This window comes from Primulina huaijiensis, chromosome 16, assembly GCF_012295235.1.
Source record: "Primulina huaijiensis isolate GDHJ02 chromosome 16, ASM1229523v2, whole genome shotgun sequence".
Lineage (NCBI taxonomy): Eukaryota > Viridiplantae > Streptophyta > Magnoliopsida > Lamiales > Gesneriaceae > Primulina > Primulina huaijiensis.
Window position 1 is genome coordinate 16,197,472 of NC_133321.1, and position 18,376 is coordinate 16,215,847.

An 18,376-nucleotide genomic window follows, 5' to 3' on the forward strand; every position below is an offset into this window, starting at 1 on the left:
TTAAGTCAATAGGCTGATAAGGAGTTATGTTCTAAGATTCTATATTGGTTTTAATTTTTGAGACATTAATCGTGATAATAAAGTATGGATACGCATATTCAGTGCCGATTTTATTCAGTGTACTATGGGAATTGCTTGGTTGGACAAGAATCACGCAATGATAGATTGTCGGGGTAAGAATGCCAAACTCCAATCCAAAAATAAATAGTATTTCATGGCAAGGATAAAAAACAAAAATCATTCCTTATTGCTTCTCAGACCTAGAAAGCCATGAAGTATGGCTAGGAAGTCTAACTAGCAATAATGAGAGAAGCAAAAGAAGGAATTGAGCACAATGTATAAAATATTCCTATGGTACGAGAGCTCCGGAAGCGTTACTTTGAATTATCTCAGACTGTGAAGTAGAATTCGAAAGTAACTTGATAGCTCGTACTACACTAAATTCTGAGGAACCCTAGCGAATGGCTTCAGTTGAAATCAAGGAGCTAAAAGATCGATTCCAAGCTTTGTTAGACAAAAACAAATCAGACCAAGTGCCTCTCTTTGGGGATATTCAATCTTATTAGTACAGAAGAATGGAGAAGGTACAAGATAGTGATCTACAAAAAAAACTCAATAAGATCAAGAACAAATGTCATCTTTCCAAAATAGATGACTTTTCAATCAGTTAAAAGGAGCTAAGATCTTTCCAAAACTCTACCTAAGTTCGGACTACCACAATTGAAGGTCAAGGCAGAGAATATTCCTAAAATAGCCTTAAAAAGAAAAGGGTATGAACACTATGAGTTCATAATAATTCATTTTGTCATGACCAATGCTCCAACAACACTCATAGAACTCATGAACAGAGTGTTCAATAAATTCCTCGACAAGTTTGTGGTAGTATTGATGATATTCTTGCATATTCAACAAGTGAGGAAGACTGCGAAGAAGATCTTCGTCTTACTCTGCAAATGCTAAGAGAAAAATAACTATATTGTAAATTTAAGAAATATGAATTTTTACTAAAAAGTGTCACATTCCTAGGTCATATAATATCTTGAATAGGCATATCAGTGGGCCATAAAAACGTAGAGACAATCATGGATTGGCCTTGACCAAAAACTGGAATAGAAATTCGAAGCTTTCTGGGATTTGTTGGCTATTAACAAAATGTGTTGAAGGATTTTCTTCCGCTCACCAAGCTCACTCAGAAGAACTCTAAATTAAATTAGAGTGAAGAATGTGAAAAGAGTTTTAGATCCTGAAAAAGAAACTCGCTTCTACGCCATTATTAGTACTTCCCGAATAAGGCATGAATTTCACAATTTACAATGATGCAGCAAAAGAGGATTGTGATGCGTTATCATTCATGAAGGTCAGGTAATTGCATATGCATCAAGGTAATTAAAACCTTATGAGCAAAATTACCACACTCATGATCTTGAGTTAGCAACCATCGTATTTGCACTAAAAATATGGAGACACTATCTATATGGTGCTAAATGCGAGATATTCACCGATCACCAAAGCCTCACATACTTGTTCACTCAAAAAGAATTAAACATGAGGCAGAGACGGTGGATTGAACTCTTGAAAGATTATGACATGACAATCAACTACCATCCGGGTAAAGCCAACAAAGTAGCTGATGCTTTAAGCCGAAGAAGCATAGGGAGAGTAAATTTATTTCTGCTCAACCATGCCTTCAAGAAACCATCAAGCTGAAACAAAATCACTATCCTTCTATAACAAGGATTAAGGAGCAAATTCAAGAAGGAAAAGCTCAAGAATTTAGAGCTAATGAGAAAGACGTCCTGTGGATGAAAGGACGTTTGTGTGTACCAGACCTCGATGAGATTCGACTAGAAGTAATGTTTGAGGCACATAAATCAAAATTCTCAATTCATCCTGGAAGCACCAAAATGTACCGAGACTTGAAAAAGAATTACTGGTGAATGGAATGAAGAAAGATGTAGCCAACTTTGTCGCTAAATACCAAATCTGTCAACAGGTCAAAGCCGAACAGCAATGACCCGGAGGACTCCTACAAACACTAGAGATCCCAACATGGAAGTGGGAACACATTTCCATAGACTTTGTGGTAGGATTACCAAAGTCAAGACAAAACCATGATGGGATCTGGGTTATTATCGATCGTTTCTGCACACTTTTTATCGGTGCGAATGAACTACAACCTAGATAAACTAGCCACCTTGTACATGAACAACATAGTAAGATTACATGGAGTTCCAGTCAATATCTTATATGATATAGATCCGAGATTTGTATCCCGATTTTGGAAGAGCATTCAAGAAGCTATAGGATCAAAAGTCACTCTAAGTACGGCTGATCATCCTCAAACTGATGTCCAAACAGAGAAAACAATTCGAACCTTGGAAGATATGCTGAGAGCTTGTGCTCTAGACTTTAGTGGTAATTATCTTCCATTAATTAAATTCGCGTACAATAAAATTTACCACAACAGCATTGGTATGGCTCCATACGAGGCTTTGTATGGGAAGAAATATCGATCACCACTCTATTGGAATGAATTCGTGGAAAGAACGATCATGTCACCCGAACTTATCAAAGATACCGTGAACAAAGTATTTGTTATCAAAGAACAACTTAAAACGGCACATGATAGACAATAGAGTTGGGCTGATTTAAAAAGAAGACCATTAGAATTTGTAGTGAGTGAAAAAGCTTATCTGAAAGTTTCCCCGATGAAGGAGTAGTCCGATTTCGTAAGGCTAGGAAATTAAATCCTAGATATGTTGGATCACTAGCATACAGACTAGCCCTACCGCCCAATATGGCGAGGAATCATAATGTCTTCAATGTTTCACAACTAAGAAAATATGTCTCTGATCCAAGCCGTGTTCATGAAGAAGGACCGCTACTAATCGAAGAGAACTTGAACGAATAATTAAGAAATGAAGAAGTTCCCATTAAAATTGTGGATACCAAAACCTAGTATTGAGACGAATGAGTATTCCTTATATCAAAGTACAATGGTCCAATCACACAGAAAAAAAGCTACTTGGGAGTTGGAAGAAAAGATGCAAGAATAATATCCTTATCTCTTCGAAGATCGGGTATATCCAAGTTTCGAGGACGAAACTCCTCATAAGGTGGGAAGGATGTGAAGACCCAAAAAAAATTAGATACACAAAGCCAAGCTACACAAAGCCATGAATTAAAACACATTCAAGCCATGAATTAAAACCCATTCAAGCCATGAATTCAAAGAGGAATTTGAAGAGTCATAACAACAATTTTAATTGTGTTTAAGGCCTTTAAGGAAGCCATAAACATGGTGGTAATGGCCTTGAATGATAGCCTCTTCACCTCCCCTCCATGAGCCTATAAATAGTGGCCAAAAGGGAGGAGAAATGACACCACCAACAACTATTTTTGAAGCCTTGCAGCAACTATTTTCGAAGCATCTGCAACAGCCGAGTTCTTGTCCATTTTGAGGCAATCCAGCAACTTTCGTGTGCGAATTTTCAGTTGTTCTTCCCTCAATCTTTGAAGATAATAATTATGTAAGTGGGCTTTTGCTATATATATTTCTTTGTAAGTGGGTTTTTGTTATACTTTTACGTACACTTGCATTTCATGAGTGTACTACTTGATATATATATCGACATACTTGTTCTTCGTAAGTATGTCCACATTTGCTCAAAAAATAAATTAAGTATGTTTCTTGAAATTCGATCGGCATGATATATTCGTTCCTATTTGTTATGAAAATCTTTGAACAATTTGTTGATTGATATTCGTTATAATATTTGAAAGCATGTTTGAAATCTTTGAAATGCACTGTAATGATTCGAATTAGAAATGGCAAGGAAATTCCGATATTTGATATGTTTTGTTTAAGGCCCTGATGCGGTGGGTTATAATAACCGTTCTTTTGGCCTCGCCCCTTAGAGGAGTAACATATAGGGGACTGATCAGTAAACCATGAAAAAGGAGATGATTTTCAGTGCTATGTTTGTATCTTGTTCATATTCGATTCAACATGCTTAAGATTGAGATTATAATAATGTATTCGTATAATTATAACCTTGATATTCGTTATGCCCGATCGGCCCCCATTTACTGAGTATTTCCCAAGTACTCACCCCTTACATTCCCACCTCCAGATAAGAACGAGAAACAAATCGAAGATAAAGAACAAGAATACTTTTGGGGATGGTGATGAAGTCAATCCAATTCAAGACCAGTCTTATCATTGTCTCTTAGTTATATTATCGTGTTATACGCTTCCGCATTTCGTTTTAATCGCATTGTAAAGACGATTATTGATTTATGTAATAGACTGGCTTTTGGCTATTTGATGTACTACGTGGCTTGTTGTTATACGGTTTTAAATTGTTAAACAACGCCGATGACACGTCTCGATTTCGGGGCGTGACAATACATGTGTGGTAGTCTAGTTTAAATCACTAGAGCTTAAATTTTATATGTATACAGACTACCTTCGACATTACTATTTACAAAAAGTCGCTGCGAACAAGATTGGATAAAGTATCCCATCAAAAAACATTTGCTGATATAATTCCAGGATGATGGAGTCTGGTTTACTTCCAAAGGAGGAGGCAAAGAAGGTTTCCGAGAAAAAACAGAAACGGGCACAGCAACAAAAGCTTGGTACCCCAACAAAAACTGTTGTGGTCAAGAAGAAAGCAGAATCCGTTACGGTTGTGAAGAAATCAGCCGGATCCCCCGTTTCAGTACAGAAGAAAAAGACGTCTAGTTCCAAAGTTGTAATGAAGCAGTCAAAGAAACGCGAGAGCAAGGACAGCTCTTCGGAAGATGATACAGGTGACGATTTTGAGGTAGGTGTTAAAAAGGAAAAGAGACGGAGAGCATCTTAGAACAAACTTCGATTATTTATCTTGATCTTCCTTGTTTCTTGACTAAAATGCTCTAATTTTACTATCGCCTTATCAAACTAATCAACTAGCGGGGAATCTGCAGTAATAGCATCTTGTTTGTTCCTCATATCCGAATTTTGGTGTGTTGTGATACAATTGAAGTACGTTGAAAGGATTTTGGTACAAAATTCTTATCTCAACGGTCTAATGGCTAACTATTGATATCAGTGAAGCTTAGATATCTTGTATGCTAGTATTTAATCCAAGTAGCAAGGAGTCAAAATTTATTGCATTTATCTGGTGATAAAATTTCAAGTTTAAGACGGGATCTCGTGTTTATGATCCAATTATTATATATACATCCCGATTCAAAAAAATAAAAATCATGCATTTTAAATTATTTAATATTTCATAAGCTTATATTTACATGTTATATTGATGTGGGCAGTCTGACCATTTTAAGATTATTATGGAATTAATCTCCTGACAAAAAAATAACAAATTTAGATTCTATCCGCGTGTAAAGATCTTTAAAATTTGTATAGATTCGTAATCCATAAATTATGTAAATATCTGATACAATACCGTGAGGCGGAAGATTCTAAAGGCAAGTTTGGCTCCCCGTACAAATTAAGTTAGGTAGCCTGAATTTTCGATCGATGGGTTTTTTTAGTCTTTAAATTGATATAGTATGTGATTGTTTGATAAGTTATTAAAAAAATGATTTTATTTGTCCATATCTTTTCAGATGAACTTGTTTTAGTGACTAACATGATTTATAAATTATTATGTTATTACGAAATTTATTTATTATAGATAAAAAAATAATAACACAATATATTCGAACAAAGTAATAATAATAATAATAATAATAACGTCAAAAGGAGGCTAACTAAACCCCGGACGTCAGTCGTGTCATTCTTTTGGTCTACTAGATTGAAAATAATTCGCGAATCATTGTATTAAAAAGATTCTTTTAATATTTTTANTTTTTCCAGTTAATTCTGAGCGAATATAATTGGTAGACTAGATTTGTATCACGCGCCGTCTCAAAAGTGCTAACCCTAGGAGAAGCCATGATACCTACAAAAAGGGACACGTGGCATCTCCCAACTCCTCCTCTCTTTTTTCTTCCCTGGATTTTCCTTCTTAAGCTTCGCCCTCTCCTCTCCAAGCAACTTTTTTTCTCTCCAAAGAAAATCCGTGGATTATACTTTATACCACTTTTTTTCCTTTTCAATTCCATTGCAAGTTATGAATTCGGCGGAAGAAAGAGAAGCGGGCGATATGAAGATGAAACGGTTCGAAACAACGAGTGATAGCTCTCTGTTTGCTACCGCTACACAGGAAGAATTGCTCGTCTCTCAGATTCTGCTGGAGCTTGAAAATCTAATCCCGCTCCCGATATTCACCTGGGGTTTCAGAAAGAGGAGATCTTGCCTGGATGCGGCTCCGTGTGAGTCACCACTCTCGGTTCAGATTGCAGAAGAAGATATTGATGAAGTCAGAAGACCACTGGTTGACGAGGAGGAGGCATCCACCGCCGCCACCGCCACAGCCACTTTCAGTCCCGCCACGCCGCTCTCTTTCTCGCCTAGTGGGTCTGATGGAAAGTTCAAGCGTTCTTTGAAGAAGAATTCAAAGAAAAGGGTGCGTAATTGTCTCTCTTCCCCTTTTTCTTCCCCCGGTTTCTGTTATTTTCAATTTTTCAATAAATTTCCTTAATTATGTTTAAAATACGTTACCTTTTACTTTTTTATATATAATGAGGTTTTTTTTCTTGCAAATTTCTCGTCGTCCCTTAATTTCAGGCTTATTAATCCCTTCTCTGTCACTGTAATTTTTTTCTATTTGTTTCATGTACATTAGTTGACCATTGATTTTGCAGTCGAGGGCGGAGTTCAACGATGAGATTGAAGAATTAACCAAGTATGGAGATTTACTCAGATTGGTGAGTCTGTCAAAAATAGGACTCTTTTATACAAAAATATAAATAAACCTCTGTTTATTCGAACAATATTGACTTTTCTTCAATTTCCCCACATTATCTTATCCCTTTTCTACGTGTCTTTCACTATTCTATTCGTAGTTTTGTCTCTTGTTTAATGTACTCTGTTTTTTCTTTCCTCATGTTTTTCCAATCAAATAGAAGGTGGAAAATGTGAGGAAACAATACAACAAGTTGAAGGCCGAAAATTCAGACTTAAAAGCCATGAAACAAGAGGTATAAACCCATCACTTTCATGAATTTTTTTAGCAATAAGAAATTCACATTATTCGATTGCGAATTATGATGTGACAAATCATTTAATAATAATTAGTATTGTTATATATGAGATGGATCTTTTTGCTATTATTTTGGTTTATTTGGTTACCGTATTTATATTCTTTACAGGCACTTGAAACTCGCCAAAGAAAAGAAGAGCCTCAAAGGTACATGGGCAGATTTCTGAATCTTGGAATGGATTTTATCCAGCATGATGAAACTATCATGTTGCCTCATCGACAGCCGTTCGTTGCTGATCAGACGGCTCATAAACTTTATCCTCCATTTGGGCCCATTAGAACCCAAGTGTACCCACCTAATAATGGGCTTGAGTCGGTCAACCGTATGGGACCATCTGGAATTCCTGATCTGAACCTAACTACTGAAGAGGCTTTTGGGGTGGACTCAACTCAGCCGTTGGATGAGAATCAAAAGATAGCTGATAATCAGGCCAAATATGCTGAAGCAAGGAGGATGAGGAAGGGAATAATGAAGATTAAGTCCATGAGGAGCGCTTGTGGTATAAAAATACCAAGAACATGATATTAATTACTCTTTTTTAAAAAACTTAGACTTGACTTATACGTTCTTTTATTTTTGCCATTAAACAAACGATGGAAGTTTGTATATTAAGAGTAGAGAACTTTTAAATGATAATTAATTCGATATTTGCATTCTTCTATTGGTTATTGGTTTTTTTTAAAAGCAATTGGTTTTCAAAATAACATTTACCCCAAAAATCTTTTTTTGCCACATTTCATGTTTTGTCAACTGAGGCATGAGTCTGAGCCTATATGTTACGTAGAGTTTCATTTAACTTTTAACAGAGGGAGGGATCTCCTGGTTTGGCCCATAATTAATCTCCAAGCAGAATACACTGATCATACTGGGGGAAATATTACATTTACCAAACAAATGCATTTAAAACACATTAACAGATAATATTCATACTAAACACAGTACATAACAAAGAAAATGTCACACGAATAAGTGGAAGAAACAAAAAGAGAATGCGATCTCAAATCTCCTATTTCCAATAATATTTCATCTTCTATCTCATGTGTATAGATGAATGATAATGTGTCTTAAAATAATTTAGTCCACATATCATCGTCTAAATATATGAAATGAAACACAATTGTGTAGTAGAAGATTTGAGAGCGCAGAAAGTAATGAGAATACTACCATATTAACCTTCGTAAACCTCTTCACCACCCTCGTGTTCATACTCTTCATCGTCATCTGCAGTAGCATCTTGATATTGCTGGTACTCAGCCACCAGATCATTCATATTACTCTCAGCTTCAGTGAACTCCATTTCATCCATGCCTTCCCCAGTGTACCAGTGCAAGAAAGCCTTTCGACGGAACATGGCCGTGAATTGTTCACTCACTCTCCTAAACATTTCTTGAATTGATGTCGAATTTCCAATGAAAGTGGATGCCATTTTCAGACCTCGAGGTGGGATGTCACACACACTAGATTTCACATTATTTGGGATCCACTCAACAAAGTATGATGAGTTCTTGTTCTGCACATTAAGCATCTGTTCATCCACCTCTTTGGTGCTCATTTTCCCACGGAACATGGCAGAGGCGGTCAGATAGCGACCATGACGAGGATCAGCAGCACACATCATGTTCTTGGCATCCCACATTTGTTGAGTTAGCTCGGGAACGGTGAGAGAGATGTATTGCTGGGATCCACGAGAAGTGAGTGGGGCGAATCCCACCATGAAGAAATGAAGTCGGGGGAAAGGTATCAAGTTCACTGCGAGTTTTCTGAGATCGGAATTGAGCTGACCAGGGAACCTTAAACAACAGGTTACTCCACTCATAGTTGCAGAGATCAAGTGGTTCAAGTCTCCAACTGGCAAAAGAAAATAAATTGTTTTTTTCTGGGGAAAAAAATGATTCAATAACTTGCAGTCTTCAGAGAAAGAGTTTGTTTGATACAGAAGATTCTTTGAAGAAAAGGTGACAGTTGGTTGGGATTTACTTTTTAAATCAAGAGGGTACCCATGCCAGATCCCGTGCCGCCTCCCAGTGAATGGCAAACCTGGAACCCTGACCATGTGAAACCAATGTTAATTTAACGACTGTGGGGAATTCTTCTTCCCCTTGTTTTTATTGGAAGAATTGCATAGTGATTAAACACGTGCTAACTATATTATAGAAGAGGCAAACACGTGAGATCCTCAGGCAAAGAGCAATGTCATGCTAACGCGCACAAAATGCAATGTGTTAAACTTCAACAGTACAGTAAGTGTCCCAATATAATTGGAAGCAATGAAACATACTAAAATCAAATATAATAGGAAAAAAATTATAAAAATTAATATTTGTAATTTGCATCTGGTATGGAGTTCCCAAGTCCCATTAACAATAAATATGGTTATACGCATATATCTCAATTCAAGAAGGCAGACACTCTGTGAGCCGCAAGCATAATTTTGCACAGAAGAATGTTCCCGACAGACTCTACCATTACCATGCAAAACAATGTAATAAAGTCGAACAATCAATAATTAGCTCATGAAAATCGAATTTTCACCCAATTCAACGATCACAAATGTCTTGATTTTATATATTAAAAAAAACTCCAAAAGAGCACCCGAAATTACAATAAAAGATTCTCAGCTTTTGGAGAACGAGATTCAGCTCCATTGGTCTCATCTTGTTTCTCCATTCAAGTTCGAGTCCTCTCTCTACTTAGAATAGGATTTCAAAAAAAAATGAAAAATAAAAAATTCTCAGCTTTTGGCTTAAAAATGTTTCTTAGTTTGTCAGATTCGTTTTCAAAAACTGCTCATTTCTGAATTTTCTCAATTTTTTATAATTAATAAATTTAATCACTTTTATAAAAAAATATAATCTTATGCAAACAATCTTAGCAAGACTATTGGATTTTATTTGATATTTTTTGAAGTATATTACTGAATAGAAATATAAACTAAATTAATGGGATAAAATTTACTACATTTATCACAAACCGTAGAATTTGTGTTGTTTAGATTCAGCATATATTAAATAAATTTTATATACAACACATGCACCCAACAATTACTAGCAAAAAATAAATATAAGTTCATATGAGCTATAGATCTTAAAGTTATTTTTCCGATTAATATTTATTCATTTTTGTATAAATCATTATCCAAATCTATGTAACATATGATTTTTCATTAAAAAATATCCACAAGTCTTAATTTATCATAATTAAAAGACATTACAAATCAATTTTTGAAATGAATATCACACCAGACTTGATCCATAAAAAAATTATTTTTCACTGCAGTTAAAGATCATATCGATCAATCTCATAAAATACCCGCTCATTAAAGTAATAATACCACAAATAAAGAGGACCAAATAGTTGTACCACATATTAAGTAGACCACATGACTTAGTTACAACCGTGTATCGTGCAAACATACAATAGATCCATCAGATAATTTCTATGTAAGATAATTCAATATTGCTTTTGCTGAAACTATCAACACAAGGTAACAATGTATCCGAAAAAACTCACAAATGGCTTATAATTTGTGATTAAGGTAACGGAAATTGTAAAGCCTACAATTTAATATGAAATGTCTTGTATCAAATAATCTGACTTGATATGCCCGTTCAATGGCAGATAAATATCTCAAGAATTTTTTTTAAAAAAAATATGGCTCAAATTTTGTACACTGGAGTGATTCCAAGCACATGAAAACATTTTCTCATGACCATTGCCGTCGCCTCACATAGCAACAGTCTACTTGTCTCCTCTGGCGAGCCAACAACCTACAAGTTTAGTAAAATCATGTTTAAACACAAATGGTCTCACGATCCATATATGTCAACAGATAGGCATTTGAACACCAAATGGTTGGGATCATGCCATGTCATAGCCATTGATAGCATGGCATGGCCATTTGGATATGAGAACACCCAGCTCTGGATCAATTACCAGCATTTTTCTTGCTGCAAAATGAATGAACGTCATACCTGGCAGTTGGTGTAGAATTTTGTGAAGTGTTCGGATAAATTGTACAGATATTCACACAGCACATTGGGTAAAAGATTAGTGCATGACTCTTCAACATGCTGTAAAGAATTGCAAAAGTGTAGTAAGATCAAACGGAAATATGATGATGTCAGAGTAGTTATCTCTATAATCAGGATCTAGTTTACATCACAATTCACATCAAGTTAAATACTTCTTGTACCGCCTAAACTGAAGGATGTATCAGTATCATGTGTATTTCATGTGGGACTGACACTTATTTCAATGAAGTCTACGGTGTATATTACATTCTCTCAATTCAACATAAACTCGATCTAATTCAATCGATAATGAGTGCATCCAAGAAGGAATATCCATGGCCAAAATAGTTAGTTACCTCCGCAAACTGTAGCAAATGAAGTCCCAACCTGCGTTCATCGGGATGAGCTAAGTCTATCGGGTCTTTCTGTTGCAAAAGTAAACAAGAACGATTGCTGTGAATCATGAGTTAACTTTGAATTTGGTCAAGCGCAAAATATGTTCCTCAATAGTGTATGTTAATTTCGACTCTGATATTTGAGTTTCCTTTTATATAAGATAAGCAGAGAATAAAAGCAATTAGAACGTATCACAGAAACACTAGAATGTATATCACCATATTCAGATCAGAAGAACCTTATAAAGGAAGTCATCCCACCTTTTTCAACTCTTCCATGTCTTTACCCGATTTTCTGATAATTGAACAGATTCGAGCATGTGCATACAGCAAATACACAGCAGTATTCCCCTGCCCAAAAAGGAACAAAGCAATAAGCAATAAAAAAAAAGGATAGCTGATAAGAAATCTAATTAATGTACCAGAACAAAGAAAAAGGCCAATCAGGTGGAGGCAATAAGAGGAAGGGCAGTTTTATTGATTTGATGCAGCAAAGAACAGCATTTCATTAGAGGCGAAAAGTAAATTTTGCTATAGTTATATTGCCCAGAATAAACTAATACATCACAATTTAGTATGTAACTCATAGAATCCAATGGGCATACCTTGTCATTGAGCATTTGATCAAAACTAAATGTATAATTAGTCGTCCTGTTATTCTTCAGGTCAGCATATCTGTTTAATATACAGCAAAAACCATTACTTAATGATTCCAGAAGTAAAATCTAGGGAAAATTACAAAGCGCTTCCTCTAAACCAAACATACAAGTGATCCGTATATGGATCAATTCTTTGTGATGAACTAAAGATGTTTATCATAGAGATAAATTGCAAATTTCTCGGGACTCTTCATAAACTCAAAATGAAGGACACTCACTTAATAGCCCCATATCCAACCGCTTCAGCAATTTCATCAAGTTCAACTTCAGTCCACTCTTTCGCCTTACCTGCCCAGGTTCAGATTTCAAAAGATTAATCTAGTGGTACAAGTAACAAAAGATAAACAATTCAGCAAAGCAAATTGAGAGAAACAATGCAAGAATTGCACATGGCAACAAACCTCTTTCAGTTAAGGTAGCTTTGCATTTACTTTTGGCTTCATCGAGTAAATCAACTAGTTTGACAGTTTCAGTACTTCGAGTACGGAATCGTTTTCCATCCTCTCCTAAAACAAGCCCAAACCCTACGTGACTAGCTCTAGGATAACTATTGACATCAGCTGGAAGCCAACCAGCCCGTCTAGCTGCCTGAAAGAACAGTCCATAAAGCTCTGTAGCCTTCTCCAATATAGGAAGTCGAACAGTGCGCCAATAATATAGACAAAATGCCTACAAGAAGAAAAATGTTCAAACTTACTGTGAAGAACATTTCAAAGTGCTCACGTTGGCCAACATCAGTTACATAGATAATCCAATCAGCCTTTTCTTCATTCAGTCGATACCTATAAAGAAAAAGAAACCATTTCACACTTTGCATTGGCAGAAGTCAGTACAAACATCGAGTACAAGTTTCGAACTCCCAAGTAAATATTAAATACTAAAATTTAGTTAACCAAAATTAGTTTTTAGTAGACACCATCGATACAAATATGCATAGTAGTGGTAAAAATAATCAGAAAAGTATCTAAGAAATGTTTCAAAACAGGAAAAAAAATGGTTGAAACAAGATAATCAAACAGTTAAAAAAAGGAAAGAACACAGAGAACTGCCTCGAATACAAGATAAATCCATGTACACAAAATTCAAAGCTCACCACAAAGCAGCAAGATCAGTTGAAGCATAGTTGAAGCCACCATCCCTTTTCACAACAATAAGCGGTATAGCTTTTCCTTCAATAAAAATAACACGAGCACCTTCACTTTCCTGAATCAATCCCTTCTCACTCAACAACTCTAAAGCCCGTGGAATATATGGATTGTAAAAACTTTCACCCTGGTGAAACGGACATAAATTTAGCAGATGCTATAGTTCAACCAAAAAACAAATAAATTAATTAACTTTAATAGCATCACATAAATATAATCAATCACCTACCAGGCCAATTACTATGTCATAAATATTAATAATTAAATTACAAAAAATAATATTTTGTATTAGCCACCACACCATAAGATTTCCCATCAACTGCATAGACTGCATAGTGCATTTTGGTAATACTCTGATGCGTATACAGAATCAGGTTATCATAAATCTAGCGTTCAATGGAATTGTTACCCCAGTACAAGGTCTACACAATGAGCAATTCCAACTCTCAGTAGACGAGTTAGAGGCAGCAAACAAAAAATGAAATGGCGTCGTGCCGTTGAGGTCTCGAGGAACAAATGCACCCATATTACATATTTCTAGAACCAAATAAGATTAAAAAACACACACATTCCACTAAAATTAAAATAAACCATTATGAATAACTTTACTCAGATAGTTGTGCAGTACCTTTTCCTCCAAATGGACTCCAAGCCGCTGATAAACTTTCTCATATCCTCTTCGGCTAATTTCACAAATGTGAGCCCACCCATCTCTATACTTCTGCACTCCAGTCTTTACCGTGTACAGTCATAGCAGCAGGTACCAAAAACAAAAACACTGATCAGTAACCACATGGCTACATGCTTTGATTTGACAAAAAAATATTAACAGATCATAATTGCTTGTCAAGGCTTGAAGCATGAAGAACCAAACAATTACAAGAACTCAAACTCAAATCCTTAAGCTATAACTAAACCACCTGGAGACTGACCACCGCCCTTTGTGCCCTCTCCTTGAAATCGGGATCATTATCAAATCTCTGCTTTGAGGCCTTGTAGAATGCCTGATTAAGAAGAAAGACTCAGTTGTTCATGGGACCCTTTCACCATAACTCCATTATTCTTTTATAGAAATAAAGCATTTAGATTTGTTCTCATGCACATAAGTGTAGCCAATATTCACTCTTCAAAAACTGAAATTTTAAAAGAATAAAAAGTTAATGCTAAAAAGAAATTCCAGAGTATAGTACGAGGCTAATAAAATGCAATAAAATGTAATGAGAATGAATCATCCACAAGCTTCTGGTTGCTCAGATCATATGCAATCAGCCTGGTTATGTACAAAGACCATTTTCAGTCTCCACGTCGTTTAGTGTAATAAGTGAGGAATACAACAATCTACAAGATGTTAGTATTCATATTCATTCTGTCACCTCCAGATCTCCAATGGCTTGATCGCTTGAAACTTCTCCACTTGGAAACTTTTCAAAAAGGTACTCAATCAACATACCAAACTGCAAAGCATTTCACACAACCTTTAGGGTTCACAATAGAAATAACAAAAGAATCTTCATAATAATCATTCACTTGCATCAGCAAATTATTGAACCATAAAATGAATTCCATAGTTGTCCAGAAAAGAGAAAATGGAAAAAAGGAACGAAGAACTATAGCAATCCAAACATTTTCCTTCTAAAAGACACGCTCTACCCATAATTTTTTAACATATAATCTCATTTGTCGTGTTCGGGTGACTACAATAGATTTGAGACCCAAACCCATTCAAATTAATATTAAGAAAAATCGCTAAATGAAACCATTATTGAAAGCAATAAAAATTACAAGGGAGGTAAATTAGTCCAACACCTCACTAGTAGACAAAAAAAAGACCCCCAAAAAAAACCCCGAGAATTACAACTTTACAAGAACCAACTTAAACCCTAAACTGAGCTACAAGGCTAATGACACATTACTAAAACAAATACGTGGACTTACGAGAAGTACGTAAATAAGCCAATCCAATCCAATCCAATCCAATCAATCTTACAAAGAAGTTGGAGGTGTGTATTGAATTCATGTTCAGTTAGGGGTTGAAACCTCTGTTCTCAAATGCTTCATAAATAATGGAAGGGAAAAAACTTAAATATCAATAGCTAATCCACGAGTAAACAGGATTGATTAATAGCAAAAGCTACTCCACAAATAACTTAGCTAATAAGAAAGGTGTTCATGACAAGAAAATCAATCATTTTTCTAGATAAGACCATAGCACCTTTAAGGCTGATAAATATATCCACCTGTGTGCCCCAGTCGCCGACATGGTTTCTCCTTAGAACCTCCACATTTGAGAATTCCAGCATACGAGAAATTGTATCTCCAATGATTGTTGATCGTAAGTGACCGACATGCATTTCTTTTGCTATGTTAGGTGAGGAGAAATCAACCACGGCTCTTTTCACCTGAAGCTTAGGAGCCCATGTTTCTATACCATTGACTAGCATCTTTTGAATGCTCTGCACCAAAATTAGTAATACTTTACTAAAAAACTCACACACGCGAAAGTTTAGCTTAAAGAGAAGTCCTCTATGTTAATTACTTTTGCTATGTATTGCCGAGACACTACAACATTTATGAATCCAGCTCCAGCTATCGTGCATGAATCTATAATCTCAGACACAGGAAGATTTTCCCTGATGGCCTATAAAGCAAAAATAAATTTTACAAACATTAAATTCTATAATAGCACTTTCTTTAAGAAAAAGCGCATAAAAACATCAGTACCTGTCCAATTGGTTGTGGGCCTCTAAATTGAGTACCCTTGCCTTTAACTTTTGACCATAATCCCATGGCATTGTTGCTGTAACAACAAAAAAGGATTCAATAATTAACTAACACAGAAATCATAGGTCATATAAAGTTATTTGATGCAAGATACAAAGAAGAAAATGAATCATAAAACAAGAAAGTTGCGACCAACTTGCTTTTCCAATAGTTCTACACTATAACCTTAAAAGAAATGCACCATACCATTGATAATCACCAAACTCGGGTTTTTGGCATATAGCAATAGAGGGATCTATGTCCACCTCCTCAGGGACAGTCAATCTCAATGACTCTTCAAATATCTTCTCTAGTTTTTGTTTAAGACTTCCCACAATCTCCTGGTCCTGCTCAAATGGGCATGCACCCAAAACACCAAAAAAGTTCACCACATAAGTTGTAACCAATTTTCTAACATTGACATCGGAATTATAATATCAGTATGTGTTTTGTTTGCCTTAGATGTGAAGCATCGTAGAAATGGGTTACAACAACTCACATTTGACATAGTTGATAGAGACTGTGCCTTCACCGAGCAGCAGCAAAGTTTTCGAGAAGTTCTAATAATACCTGTCTAGTTTCATGAGAACCACGAGAACTTACAAAAAAGCACCAGCATGTTGTTGCATTTTGGATGAAAACATACAAACTGCGGAAACTTAATGAAGTAGCATCAACACACGACATAAATTAATAGATAGGTCACCGAAGGTTTGATTCTTTTGGGAGACACGTGTGCCATTCAGAATTTTGGAAAGGTGTTTAGAAAACATGAAATTAAGCAACTATTACGAAACAGATGTGTCTTCATGCCTTGTACAATTGCATTCCCTGCAAAACTTACTCTGTAACAGTAACAATGATCCCATTGCATCACAACCGTTCAGAACCCATTTTAATCAATTGCAGGTGAATTTGGACACACTCGCTCTGTCACAGTAACAATGATCCCATTGCATCACAACCGTTCAGAACCCATTTTAATCAATTGCAGGTGAATTTGGACACACTCGCTCTTAGCTTAAAATACACTCGATAACAAAGGGCCCCCTTAAAGAGCATTTTTCAGCTTCGTAGATGCAGTTTTGTGTTTGGCTAGGAACCTAGCATGGTTAAAAAATCATTTCTTTTATTTTTTGGTTTTTCAATGGAAAGGCAGAGGTAGCTTCTTGATTACAGCAGTTTTGGAATCTTTTCAAGATTAAATCACATATCTTGTGTTTGCCTCTGTTTTGCACCTAAAGCAGAGCAGCTTGGTGCTTTTGTAATCCAAATCAAACATCCATATTAAATAGGACTTTTCTGAACACAAAAGTATATTTGTTTATATTAACTTGGAAATTGGAACAGTCCCTAATATCGACAAGTACAACAAGACTGGAAACAAGATTATACTGAAAATATTACAATCACGAGTAACAAATAAACACTGCAACAAGAGAAGAACAGATGACGAATTAAGCTCGCCGCATCAACAATAATCGAGAATTATATCTCACATGCATGTAATGTAAAAGAGAGAGGATAATGAAACTTACGGGCAGGGGAAATGGAAGTGGAGGGAAAGAGAGAGAGGCGATTGAACTGCAGTGGGGAGAAAAGGTAACCTAATTGAGAGCAATTCATTACACTGAGGGCGTGTAATGCTAGTGTGTATGTATATGTATGTATAGATTTAGCTGCTTGACTTCACACAGTGAAGGTGTAAGTGCGTGCCTTGGGTCTGGGATTACAGTAGAAACCGTGCCGTGCCGCCAACGTGTCTTGTTTAGGGTTTCTGGAGGGACTGGCGTCAATCGGGTCGGGTTTCGGGTCAAACGCGAAATTTTTTTTTCTTTCAGCCCAAACCCAACTCGAACCCGAAGCAACCCAAACACTGACCCTTATAACCCGCCTCAACCCGTCTAACCCGAATTTTATTTATTTTTTTATTTTTCTAAAAAAATTAATGGAAAAAAATCGACAAAATAAATAATAATAATAAATATAGAAAAAAAACTTTCAAATTTAAAATTTTCAGAAAGTGTGTCTGTTGAAAATCAACGTGAAATGTTAAGGGGAAAAAAGTTTTTAAAAAAATTACATGGTACGTGTCTCTTTGGTATTTTGAAATGAAACTTTTATCTTTATTTTAAAATATTTAAATGTGAAATTATATTTCAAAAAAATTAAAGAGATTGGGACTAGCATTACCCGATAATTTCAAGGCACAGATGGCTACTCCTACTTGCTTAGAGCTTAGTTGCTTTCTT

General features: G+C 35.8%; 4 protein-coding genes across 6 annotated transcripts in view; 2 read left to right on the top strand and 2 right to left on the bottom strand.

Moving 5' to 3' along the window:
* The window catches only part of LOC140960949 (uncharacterized), a 9,002-nt gene extending 4,007 nt beyond the window's left edge, over positions 1 to 4,995 (top strand). For both annotated transcript variants that reach the window (XM_073419275.1, XM_073419276.1), the window contains one exon: positions 4,556 to 4,995. In XM_073419275.1, coding sequence (XP_073275376.1) covers positions 4,556 to 4,868 — 313 coding nt within the window. In that variant the 3' untranslated portion in view covers positions 4,869 to 4,995. The remainder of the gene's footprint in view (positions 1 to 4,555) is intronic.
* A 957-nt stretch (positions 4,996 to 5,952) lies between these two features.
* On the top strand, positions 5,953 to 7,816 carry LOC140961761 (uncharacterized). The gene is made up of 4 exons (XM_073420445.1): positions 5,953 to 6,518; positions 6,757 to 6,819; positions 7,018 to 7,092; positions 7,264 to 7,816. The coding sequence occupies exons 1-4, from the start codon at positions 6,123 to 6,125 to the stop codon at positions 7,675 to 7,677; spliced, it is 948 nt and encodes a 315-aa protein (XP_073276546.1). The 5' UTR covers positions 5,953 to 6,122; the 3' UTR covers positions 7,678 to 7,816.
* A 276-nt stretch (positions 7,817 to 8,092) lies between these two features.
* Positions 8,093 to 9,122, bottom strand: LOC140960894 (tubulin beta-6 chain-like). Its single transcript, XM_073419211.1, has one exon. It carries the CDS (start codon positions 8,969 to 8,971, stop codon positions 8,324 to 8,326), a length of 648 nt encoding a protein of 215 aa, XP_073275312.1. The 5' UTR covers positions 8,972 to 9,122; the 3' UTR covers positions 8,093 to 8,323.
* A 1,404-nt stretch (positions 9,123 to 10,526) lies between these two features.
* LOC140961704 (arginine--tRNA ligase, chloroplastic/mitochondrial-like) lies at positions 10,527 to 17,887 on the bottom strand. Of its 2 annotated transcripts, none has more exons than XM_073420367.1 (18): positions 17,663 to 17,887; positions 16,624 to 16,694; positions 16,332 to 16,471; positions 16,086 to 16,161; positions 15,901 to 16,002; positions 15,602 to 15,817; positions 14,738 to 14,818; positions 14,285 to 14,368; positions 13,993 to 14,097; positions 13,313 to 13,491; positions 12,917 to 13,001; positions 12,621 to 12,807; positions 12,438 to 12,507; positions 12,166 to 12,235; positions 11,822 to 11,911; positions 11,522 to 11,590; positions 11,127 to 11,225; positions 10,527 to 10,922 (listed from the first exon to the last, which is right to left on the bottom strand). In XM_073420367.1, the coding sequence occupies exons 1-18, from the start codon at positions 17,748 to 17,750 to the stop codon at positions 10,812 to 10,814; spliced, it is 1,923 nt and encodes a 640-aa protein (XP_073276468.1). In that variant the 5' UTR covers positions 17,751 to 17,887; the 3' UTR covers positions 10,527 to 10,811. The 2 variants fall into 2 exon arrangements, with proteins under 2 accessions (XP_073276468.1, XP_073276469.1); XM_073420368.1 differs by having other exon boundaries at positions 16,624 to 16,698; positions 17,663 to 17,856.
* Positions 17,888 to 18,376: the final 489 nt, after the last annotated feature.